This window comes from Stegodyphus dumicola, chromosome 8 (genome assembly GCF_044657685.1).
Source record: "Stegodyphus dumicola isolate Sdum_Otavi_A_Nest chromosome 8, ASM4465768v1".
NCBI lineage: Eukaryota > Metazoa > Arthropoda > Arachnida > Araneae > Eresidae > Stegodyphus > Stegodyphus dumicola.
In genome coordinates, this window is record NC_140775.1 from 39,325,290 (window position 1) to 39,338,337 (window position 13,048).

The 13,048-nt window shown below is 35.4% G+C and overlaps 1 protein-coding gene across 4 annotated transcripts in view; it reads left to right on the plus strand.

The window, feature by feature from the left end:
- Positions 1–5,404: 5,404 nt before the first annotated feature.
- LOC118183243 (B-cell receptor CD22-like) overlaps positions 5,405–13,048 on the plus strand; it is a 62,132-nt gene continuing 54,488 nt past the window's right edge. For all 4 annotated transcript variants that reach the window (XR_004757207.2, XR_004757206.2, XR_004757208.2 and 1 more), the window contains exons 1-2: positions 5,405–5,592; positions 5,734–5,838. Coding sequence is in view for 1 of the 4 variants with exons in the window: in XM_035352709.2 (XP_035208600.2) it covers positions 5,538–5,592; positions 5,734–5,838 (160 nt within the window). In the remaining 3 variants the exon portion in view is untranslated. The remainder of the gene's footprint in view (positions 5,593–5,733; positions 5,839–13,048) is intronic.

The window sequence follows — 13,048 nt, forward strand, 5'->3', positions numbered from 1 at the left end:
GAATGTCCTTTTCTTTTACAATAAGTACAAAACAATTCTTTACGAGCACTCATAAAAACAGAGTTATCTGTATTTGGTTTAGAATACTTATTTTCATTTTTATAATCAAACATAAGATATTCACAATCAATAAGTCTACTTGTAACAAAATCTAAACTCAAATTATTGCTTGGCTGATTCTAGAGATGCCTTAATATTTTCATATTCTTTTGGTAAAGACATTAAAATGTAAATAATAATATCAAAATCGCTTACTTCAGAGCCAGAGACGCGTAGACTACTCACCAGGTTCATTATTCTGTCGATATGCTGTCTCATTGACACATCCTTGGATTTCCTTATGGTAGCTAGACGTTTACGCGTTAAAATTTGACTCACTGCACCTTTAGCGCTATACGTAGCTTGTAGTTTCTTCCATATTTTACATGCAGTGTGTTCACATTGAAGAGAAGCAATAACATTATCAGTTAGAAGAGCAAGTATTAAGGCAAAAGCCGTTTTTGATTTCAAAACATCTGAAACTCTGTCCGCAACTGCTTCTGTTTCCAAAAACGTATCCAATTCCCTTGCCGTAAATACTGCTCGAACTCTTCGACACCAAACAGTAAAGTTATTAACAACGTCAAATGGCGCTACACCAAAAGCTTCCCCTTCACCTCCGGAAAAAGCCATCATTCACAATATACCAAATCAAAATCACGCGAACGATAAATTATTACACTGAAGGTTCAATTAGGGAACTATCAGCGAATTCTAACTTTTAAAGGGAGCACGCTCTGCTGTTAAACATAGAAAATGCCGTGGTTCGCAAAGCAAATATTTATTACCGAGATATGCAGAGATACACGCAGTTACATGCAAGCAGAAATAAGTACGTACAAGCACTAGCTACAAGCACAGATAAGTAAGTACAAGCAGAATAATACTAAGCAAGGATAAGCGGTTACAGAGGTCATATATATAACTTCACAACAGATCATGGTTTAACAAATCATAAACAAGACACAATAACTAACCAATCAAAAGTAACATACAAAATGAGATTTAAGTTTCAGAATAATTCGGTCCTGGCAGAAAGCTAATGAATGTTTCGGACGTGACAGAATGCTATACTTCCTTTTAAAACAGTAAGAATGCGATTACAAATATCTCAACACTAATATACCAGCAAACTTCTTGGAACTCTAAACGAACATTTGTTCCTTGCTCTTACCTAGTTGACCTTGTTCTTACCCAAAAAATTTGTAGAATTGTAGAAGACTGGGCGCTCACTTATATAATGCCGGGGCTGTGGGTTGTTTCTTCTCTGGCTTTCGCCTCGCAAAAGCGTCGCCTTAACTGCACTGCTGCACCCTTCGCTGGATAAAACAGGTCGTATTTAATTCTTTCTTTTGATTTTCTTTATTCACCGTGCTGATAAGGGTACCTTCGGGTACGGCCTTTAGTAAGGCCTTTTTCCAACTTTTTTGCCTCGCATGATTAATCAATATGACACAACAAACATAACTGTAACTAATAATAACATAAACATGGAAAATTCACCTCCAAACTCAGAAAATCCTCACATGAGACATCTCAATGATGAACCCAACGTTCTCCAAATATTAAGTCACAAAATTACTTTATCCAATGACGTCGAAACTACCAGATCTTTAGTGGAAGATATCCAAGATATCCGTAAAGACCCAAATGTGATTATGTCCGCTAGTGATTAAAAAGTACTAAACTTTCTCCTTGTAAAAGCCATCAATCAACTGCGTATGCAGGAAAACGAGATGGCCAATGCAAAAATTAACGAATTACAAACCTCTAACGAAAAGCTCGCTAAACAATTTGAAGAGATCAAAAACTTCTGCGACATACTTCAATCCACTAGTGGTTTCAAAGAACAAAGAAAAAGAAAATTGCGCCATAGACAAACGGATTCTGACTCCGATGAGGAGCCTTCCCTCAAAACCAGCAATCGATATAAACAATTAGAGAACCAAATAGATGACATGCATTTGGACAACGAAGATGAATCAGCCACTCAGCTCACTACCACCCAAAAAGACCAACCAAACAAAAGTGACACCATTCCCGCAAATAGAAAACCAAACTTCAGCCCCAAAACAAGCAGAACTGATAAAGTGCCAATTAAATGTCGTAGATGACGTACCAAAAGCGGATGAATTCTTAAAAAACTTAAACAAGCAAACCGGAAAAGAGATAACTGGCACCTTAAAAGGACGCCGCCTTGAAATACAGCCTGCAGACTCTGACTCACATCGATTCATTCGCAAAATAGTCGAAGAAACAAAGCTTAAAACTCACACCTACTTATTGCCCGAAGATAAAGTTTTAAAAGTCATAATAAGAGGCTTACCCATCACCACAGATCCCCAAACCATCACTCAAGAATTTCTTGACAAAGGATTTAAGGTTAACTTTATTACACTATTAAGAAACAGAAAAGAAAATAAACCAATTCCGCTTTTCTTAGTACATATACCAAAATCAGAAAAAAAATAAGGAAATATTCAAAATCAAACGCATAGGTTATATGAACGCAACAATAGAATCATTACGCAAGAAACCTGGCCCTCCACAATGCTATAGATGCCAGGGATGTTTTTCACAGTTCCCTGCTCTGCACCAGAGATTTGCAAGACACCAGAGCAATCACAAACCTATAGAATGCACCCGTAGCCGCGACCAGCCGGCCATATGTTATCACTGCATTTTCACCCAGCCAACTTCTCAAATTGCCCGGCCAGACCAAAAAAACAAACAAGTTCAGTTCCAACCCAGTCATCCACCAGCAACCAATTCCTGGACTAACAGAAGACAAGACTTTCCTCCGCTGACATCAAACAGTAACGAAAATATCGCTCAAACCTCCATTCAAAACGAAATTCTAAGAGAAGAAACTACCAGCACTGCAGAATCCTCCCTGTCAGACCTCTTTGACTTCTCTTCCCTAAAAACAATCTGGACAATAGTGATACAAGGACTCAAAAACATTAAAAAAGAAATCACCTCTTGATAAAATAATCGCAGTAGTCGAAATCATTGAAAAAATAGGAAATCATCTTTAATGCTAATAAATTCAAGAACAGATGCAACATAAAAACCCTCTCTTTGAACGCTAACGGTCTTTACCACAAAAAAAGATGAATTATCCAACCTCATTATTGAAATTGAACCTGACCTAATACCCATACAAGAGACTCACCTTAAACCAGCACTCAAAGTACTTTATGCTAATTATAACACCTACCGTACGGATCGTGAGACAGGAAGAGGCGGTGGCATCATCACATTTGTTAAAAGGAGCATAAAACACGCTCAAATTCCTAATCCCAGCACCACTTTCGAAAGTAACACAATAGAAATTGTAATAGAACATAAAAAATTCAAAATTTCGAATATATACATCCCACCAAATAATAATCCCAGCTCACAAGAATTGATTCACCTCCTTAACTCTAATACTTCTTCCATTGTCGGAGGGGACTTCAACGCCAAACACCCCTGCTGGAACCGAGGCCCTGCTTACAAAAAAGGAAATGACATATTTAAACTCATTCAATCAAATAATTATAACATTCATGCTTCAGACGAGCCCACCCATTGTGGGAACAATAGCGCCACCCCAATTGACTTCTTCATCTCAAATAACATTACTAACAGATGCAATATCTCTGTAATTCCTGTCTTCCGACCACAACCCCATTGTATTTGAAATCCCCATTAATAAATACCTCTCCTCACTTGACAGAAGTATAGGAGTTACAAATTGGATCAAATAGTACTCTGAAATTCTGAATAACTCCATACAAGGTAACCCATGCATCAACAACACAGAAGATTTAGAACACGAAGTCTCAAAATTTACCAATAGCATCAATTCTGCTTTAAAGGAAGCCACCAATACTTTTTATGTGAACAAGCCTTTCCTTTCCCTGCCTGCCGATATAAGAAATAGGATTAAAGAGAAAAACCGGATCCGTAAAAGATGGCAAACCACCAGGGATCCACAACTCAAAACGAACTAAACTCTATGCCAAAAGAAATCAACAGAAGAATCAAGAACTTCAAAAACCAAAAATGGACCAATTTCCTAAATAACCTAGCTACAGAGGACAATTCCCTATTTATGTATGGCATCTAGGCCTTATTTACAAACTAATCACTCTTAATTTTCCAGATCATTTTATTCGCTTAATAGCCTCTTTTCTCAGCAACAGAACATTCAGAATCAAAATCGGTACTGCTTATTCTACCACCAGAGTAATAAATGCTGGTGTCCCGCAGGGGTCGGCACTTTCGCCGTACCTTTTTAATATTTATACACAAGACATCCCTAAAGACCCTTCTGTTCATCTTGCACTCTTTGCCGATGACACCGCTATACTTACTAAAGCCTGCACAGTTATCGCCGTAAGAAACCAACTCCAAAGCTATCTCATAAAACTGGAAAAATGGCTTACCCTTTGGAGGATTAAAATTAACACTGATAAAACTAAGGCAATAATTTTCCGTAAAGGAATCATGAAATACTATCCTCCACCCCCTGAAATATTTGATGAAGAAATAGACTGGATTAATGAAACCAAATACCTAGGAGTCACCCTTGACCAAAAACTTACCTTCAGAACCCATTTCCGATCCATAGTACAAAAATTTAAAATCACCACAGCTACTATGCGACCTCTTCTTGGTAGAAAAAGCAACTTATTTACTACAAACAAATTAATTCTATATCGCTCCATACTGCGGCCAGCTCTTCTTTATGCAGCACCGATCTGGGGACATGCAGCTAAAACCAATATTAAACAATTACAAATTCTACAAAATAAAATTCTACGAGAAATTATCAATGCTCCTTGATATATTCCCAACATCTACATTCACAGAGACCTTCGAATAGAACTTATTCAAGAGTATATTAAACGATTAGCGGTCAACTTCTTTTATTCAGTACGAACCCACAGTAATAGCCTTATTAGCACTCTCAGACACTCCCCGCGTCTCAGAGAAAAACATCGTTACCCTTGTGACGTCCTTCCCACATAAGAATTACAACCTTAATTGACGTATTTACGCCAAACTCACTCTGCGGTTTTACCACCCGCGGCTACATCTTATAACAACACTGAACTTGACACCCCCCCTTTTTTCGCCGCCGCTAGTGCGGCGAAAAAAGGGGGGGTGTCTTTCATCCGCCTCCCACACTCCTTTTACCCTTCTCTTTTTCCTCCCACCCGATCTTTATCAGAAGTCGAGTAAAAAGATGTTTCTACATCTTGACACTCGAGAATAAAATACGATCTGTGCGTGTGTATAATGTCGTATTCCTCAATACCAGTCAGAATAGCCGTTAGGCTCGGTGCTTCGGTAGAAAGTCCGTTAGGTAGTGGAAATTAAGCTCCTAGAGGAGCCTTAGCGAAAATGAAACTGAATTTTAGCGCTTTGTCTTTGGCAACACTATGCATCAAGCGACTGAGTTTATTTGTGTTTATACCTTTGTGAATACAAATAAATGATGCTGTGCTATGAGATTAGCGCCGATCACTTTATATTCTTTACAAATACTACTCTGTGTTTCAGGTGCAATTATGGTTTTCAATATTTTAATTTTAGGCATTCATTTTTTTTTGTTTTTCGTATTTCTAGTAAGAGTTTGTGATGCATTTTTATACCTACCATTTTTTTGTAAATAGGTTTTTTTATATGTCTCTAATTTTTCAGCACCAAATGTGTTCATAGTTGATGAAGAAGGTAGAACTGTCTCCGACATGATAGGCCCTCTTGATGAAGGTTCGCGTCTTTCACTGTTTTGTGAAACGAGTGGAGGTAAGTTTCGACTCTTGTTATAATGTGTTTTTGAAATTAATATAGAATATCATTTTTAAACTTTATGTGTTGGAGAAGTTATTTGAATATGTATATAATTCTTCAGTTTACTCAAGTAAGGAATTACGTAACTAACAAACAGCATAGCACATAGCATACAACCATACTAAATACCTTATTAAATGTAATGATAATGCCAATTAATTTAGCATGATCAGTTTGATTGTTATTTTTCATTTTTACATTAAAGGCGAGTAAGTATGTTAAAAATTTAAGTATATTTGCACTTAAACTGTAAATCCAAGGCTAGGCTTTAATATGATAATGAAATCTGAATCATCCAGGTAGGTATCACTGGAGTTCAAATGATACGTAATAATTTAATTCAATTTGTATGTGATCTTTAATATATTAATAAAATTTTGTGATATAATCCATTTGGATATCCACAGGATTAAATGATATAATCAGATGTATCTTTTTCATATATCATAAATTGGCTTCAAATTTTATCCTTTAGGTTTTGGGGTCTATGTAACTGCTAAACACCCATTTGTAAAAATAAAGTCTTTTAATAAATATAAATATGTACATAGCATTAGAATAACATTAATTTCAGCAATGAATAAAGTGTGTGCACGAACTTGTAAAATACAGAAGGGATGAGTTCTTTTTTGCAATTGAGCAGAGATAAGATTCTTATCGTGCATGCGCGAGGTTGACTATCACAATCGGTGGTGATCTGGGCAGGCACACCGAATCTTGAAATATATAACCAGCGTTAAAAGCAATGGCGGCGGTCTCTGCCCCTGTATCTTTCTATGGATATGCTTCGGGCCAGTAAGTATACCTGTCGATGCATGTCAAATAGTAAGACATTCTTTGAGATGAAGAAAGAGGTCCAATCAAATCTATATTGATATGAGAAAAAATGCTCATCTGGAACTATAAAAGTAGTTAAAAGAGAGTGTACATAATGAGACACTTTAGCCTTTTGACATCGTATTCAAGTTTCCTCATGGCTCATGACATTTTTCATTCCAGGCCAAACAAATCGGTCACTAATTAACTTCAGTGTTGTTTTAGGTCTAGGATGGGAAAGATTATGATTATGCGGAGTTGGAAAGAAAAGTGTTCTCTATGACTGTCTGGAACAAAAGGATGGATTTTTACCATGTGAAATGTCGTAATACAGTTCTACAGAACTATCAGGCATTTTTAACTTCTTTAATTGCAGAACTAGATTTTCTTTATCCAAAAAGGATTGGAGTGCAGTGTCACTGTTGTGCTTGCAACATAGATTCATAGTTAATAGGAATGACATTAGCAACCATTTCGATGCAAGAAAGAGCATCAGCTGGTCCATTTTCTGCACCACTCATGTGTTCAATATCAGTAGTGAACTGACCTGTGAAATAAAGTTGATTAATTGAGGTGAGAGCTTGTCATACTTTTGGAAAAGTGCTTTTGTGACTGGCTTATGGTCTGTAAATACTGTAAAGTTCATACTTTCAAGCAGATATCTGAAGTATTTAATAGTGGCAAATATTGTGAACAGCTCTCTGTCATACGTACTGTAGTTTTGTTCAATTTTCTGGAGAAAAATCCTAATGGTTCCTATATTTGTGTATTAAGCTGTTAGATGCAAGTGCCTATGGCTTTTTCTGATGCATCGCACATGAGAGCAATTTTCTTTTTTTGGGTCTGGATGGACTAAATTTGTAGCCTGTGTCAGAAGCTATTTACATAACTCGAAGGCTGTTTCAGTGTCTGTTGACAGTGTCTGTTTTGTCATTTTTCTTACAACTTCCCAACATACCATTTAAAGGAAGTTGAACTTCAGCAGCATGATTTAAAATTTCCTATAGAAGTTAAGAATTCCCAAAAAAACGTTCGAGTTCATTAACAGTTTTCGGTAACTTTAATTTTTTCTGAGAAAGGAATGATTCCATTTTAATGGATAATGTGACCTACAAATTTTACATGTTCTTCAGCAAATGTGCATTTCGGAAGACTGACGTCAAATATGACTTTTTAATCTCTTAAAAACTTCTTTGATTTGAAGTATATGTTCATCGAGGGATGATGAAGTAATCAAAATATCATCTATACAGTCAAAAGTCTTTAATCCCGTAACACCTTTACGCATATCAACAAAAACATTACACCACAATGCCACAATTGCCAACGTTTTAATCACTCATCAGACAATTGTTTCTTCCTACCTAGGTGTGTTAAATGCGCACAACAACATAAAACAACAGACTGCCCTACACAAGGTAAATTAGATAACCCCACATGCGCAAATTGCCGCAAAAATCATCCAGCTTCATACCGCGGTTGCGAGAAATTCCCCAAAAACAGAAATACAAATAATTCACCCAATTACACTTTTACTCCAAGCAATAGCACCCCAAATATCACACAAGGCAGAACATACGCACAGGTTACTTCCAACAATACACAAGACACTAGAAATCAGACTACCAACACTACATCTAACGCGAACATTTTCACCGACATTTTCTCTACACTAAAAGAACTCAATAATATTTTCGGCCACAATAACATATTTAAATTCTTTTCTACTCTCAAAAATAACTTACACCAATTAAAAGCAGCAGATACACCCATGGAGAAACTATTAATTCTATTTACTATATGCGAGGAAGCTAACATCTTTAACTAAATAATAATTAAATAAAAAAAAAAAACTCTTAAATTATATCTCTGATCTGTGAACATAATACACTTGCTTGCATGAGACCCCTCAGCTCTATTTCCAAATTCCAACTTTTTCTCCCATTGGACATTTTCACCCACATGATCTGAAGATTTTCAAGACCTCTCCGCCCATCGACGCCGCCTTCTATACCTTAGCGCAGCGACTTTCAACCTAGGAGTTAGCCTCCGAATACTTCTCCCCAAGTGCAGGTATCATCAAATCATCTTTCAACTGGACTGTATGTCATCCACATTGCTTATGGACATGCCATCATCACTCTGCCGAACACCACTTAAGCCCATAACGTTCGAAAAGTGACGCAACTTCAATCGGGATAGGACTCTTCCGTCCAGGCGCCCGTTGAAAGGAACCTGCCGGTTCAAGGATGATAATACCTTTACGCATGTGCATTTAATGTATAACGGACGGTATAAGCTAAGCTAAAATTGTCTAATTATCTATTTCAGTTAATGTTGCAGATTGCTTTGTTCCTTAATCTTCTAATTGGATCCGGCTTGTTATTTTTTGCAGACTGTTAGAGCAATTTTATAAAAGTAAGCTTGAACTTTCGATTATGTCAAAAAGAATTTCCGCTTCTGGAGCTGCCAAAGGATCTACAAAGCGAAAGCATGTTTCGATGTCCATCAAACAAAAAGTGGAATTGCTGCAAAAATGGATAAAAGCATATCCTTTGTTTCTCTAACCATTCCGAAATCTGTTTATCAACTTCACACTGCTCTGCGGGGGAGGGTCGCGATCCACAATGAACTGGAAATTGATCTGTTAGCATTATCCTCATCTTCAGGGCAGATGTTTTTATTTTATTCGGCTTATAATTCCTTACTAAATGTAGTGTTTCATCTCGATGTACTCCGATATGATTTAAATAAATTTCCTCGTCATCATAAATATCATGAATACGCATAAAATAGTTTTCTGGTTTCAATTTTCTAATTTCGACTATGCATAATGTATATTTTACGCATGTGCACGTTGAAAGAAATGTTTAATAAAGTAAACAAATAAATATTAAGCTTTTTTTTTTGGGTAAATTTTGATACCCTTTAGATCACAATTGCTCTTTATTTCATAAATTACGGTTTCATATTTTTAATTGTATAATTTCTGCATGCCATCCTACCAGATTTAAACTGAGGATCTATAATCCGGAAAAATCAATAATCCGGAATCGCCGAAGTCCCGTCAAGTTCGGATTAAAGACTTTTGACTGTATATACAAAACAGAAATTTAAATCTGACAGAATTTGATCCAGTAAACTTTGCATGGTTTGTGTAGCATTACGTAAACCAAATGTCATGTAGTTAAACTCGATTAATCCGAAAGGAGTAACTATTTTTGGTATGTCCTCTTTATTCATTTATACCTGGTGATATGCCTTCTTGAGGTCTAATGTTGAAAAAACAGTTTTATTGCTCAAACTTGATGTAAAATCATGCAGCTAATCATTTGGATAATTATCTGGAATAGTGATTGAATTTAATTTATGGTAGTTCCTGCAAGGCCGCCAAGACCATCCCTTTTTTTTAACCCATGTGCAGAGGACTACTCCAGCAGCTATTAGAAGGGCTACAAATGCCTTTTTGTGCAAAATAAGTGAATTTTGCTTTTGTGGCAGCCAATTTATTGGGCACTAGGTGCCTAGCCTTAGCTGCTATTGAATAACCTTTAGTTTTGATTACGTGTGTGATTCCAAGAGTATTCTTATTCAAAGACTGTTTCAAAACATCTTGAAACAGAGAATCATATTTTTTAAATAGATCTTTAAATACATGTAATGGTTGTAAAATTGTAGTTGTGGGTACAGTATCCATGAATATCTTGCCATCTGACGTAACGTTAGTCATGCTGTCAAGTAATATTTTTGATTTCAAATTTAAAGTAATGCCATAATTACTTATAAAGCTTGTGCCCAAATTTGGTCGCAAAAACCATAGCAATACTAAAAGTCCACGGAAAATTTCGGCATAGACCTATGTATAAACATTTTCTATATACATCAATTTGGGTACCATTTGCTGCAATTAAATTCAGCCATGATCATCATTTACTCTTAGCACAGTTTTATATGCATATGGTAACTCATTGGAAATAATGCTGTTTTGGGGGAAATACCTTTGATATAACAAATTTTTGAGTGAAAAATATTGTCAGTAAAAATTACTTCTTAGGACTGGGTTGGCAGTCTCTTTTAAACAGATTGCCGAAAAATCAATATATAATGTAAACTGGCAAACATTACCAACATATCAAAAGGAAACACACTTTAGCAATTTAAAATACAACTTCTAATTCTTAAGTAAGGATAATATGATACATTAAATAGTAAACATATTACAGTACAAAGTTCGAAATCCAGACTCGTCAGGACTTCGGCGATTCCAGATTTATGGATTTTCCTGATAATAGATCATCAGTTTAAATCTAGAAAGATGGCATGTAGAAATTATAAAATTTAAAATATGAAATCATAATTTATGAAATAATGAAGTATTTATGATCTAAAGGGTATCAAAATTTACAAAAAAAAAAAAAAAAAAAAAAGCTTAATATTTATTTGTTTACCTTATTAAACATTTCTTTCAATGAAAGTTGTTTTAAGTTGCTTTGTTTTTTTTTTTTTTTTTTTTTTTTTTTTTTGTCCTAATACTTTCTCTATAATTCTGTAGGTGTATCTCTTGTTTAGTTACATTGTTGAAGTCCTGTAATTTCGAGAATTCCGACTAACTTGTCAATCGAAATTTTCTCATTTTCAGTAACTTCTCTGTCACTTTCTTCACTATCGGTAGCGGTATTTTCTGGATTTAGAACCATACTACAGATTTCGCCATTCATTAATTGATTGATGATTGAGAAGCATTGTCATCACAATGAAAAACTTCTTTTATGTCATCTTCATTTATTACCGCTTCCCCACATTTCTTTACAAAATCCGTTAATTGGAAAATTTCACCTTTGTTTTGTGATATCCAAAAACTCTTAAAATTTGCAGCTATCATCATCAAATTTAGCTATCCTTCACTATACATATTTGGCTGTGCATCATGAGCTTGGTGACTAACGACATGTTCTTCTGTTAAATTTTATCTTGCTTCCATCGTGCGCTGAGACAATTACGCCTGAATTGTGTTAGTTTAGTTATTTATTATACTTATGTCTGTTTCTTGCACATACTTAAGGCCTATCAAAGTTCTGAATAAATAAATTCCCACATATACTTAAGCCTTATTGAGGGCCAGCACTAGATATCTTACCGCCTGATGCAGTCTCTGTGGGTCCTAAATTCTGTGACTCGGTGCAGCCATACGAGCCCTGGTGCTGGTTCTGCGTTTATATGAATAACAAATCAGTTATTCTTAATTCAAATAGCCCTAAATGTAATCTTTGGGTCTATAAGGATCATCAACAAAATCTATTTTTAGCATATGGAAAGAAATTTTGGTAAATATTTCCTCATCGACATTTTTTAGTGCATATAACTTAAATCTGTAATCATTGCCAAGCATAATGCCAACATAAAAGGTTACCATACTCCTTTATTATTCAATTACTAACATAAAAAAAAAATGTTTAGGCATCACTACATGAGTCGTTACTCAAGTTATCAAGTTTTGATAAACATACGGTGATGAAAGGAAAGTATAATAAATAATGATTCACCAGGCTGGTGTCATATCAATGTATTTATGTGGAATGTTTCAGTTTGAGATGTGTACCAAGCAAATACACAACAATGGAGCCAAATTACTGATGGTACAAATTTATACTAAAATGATTGTTTCTTCAATAACAAGGTTTTTTATTTAGTGTCAAAGTGAAATTAAGAATCGGGACTCTCCAGATGTTTTATTATGTGCGAAGGGTGGGAATTAAATGTGCATACGTAAAGCCTATGAGAAAACATTGTTGGTGGTTTTGAGGTCTGGATTTTAGATCATTCCGGATAATGGACATCCGGATTTCGGACTTTGTACTGTATATTACATGATATATTACTGCTGTTTTACCCATACATACAATGATCTGTTTTCACTTAAAAGATCAAAGAATTGCACAAATTCAGCATATTTTAAACATTGTATGGCTCTAGTGTAGGATTGCATGCCCTTTCGATTAGCTTTAAGTCTTGTTCAATTTTGGTGATGAAACCTCATTTCTGGTTACCATGATAGTTTTAAATTCCTGATTTTTTTTAAGTGAAAATAGATTGATGTGTACATGGACAAAGTTAAGGCAGTGCACAGTGCCTAGTTTGTGCAATTCTCCGATTTTTTTAAGTGAAAATAGATTGATGTATACATGGACACCAAGTTTGTGCAATTCTTTGACTTCTTACTTTGGTTTTGTGTAGTGACCATCTTGAAATTGTATCTTCCCGGTGCTGATTTTGGGTGCAAAACAAAATTGCCAAAAAAACAATTGGCACCTAATTGTAAACTTTTACAAATTATATATGTAAGATAAAA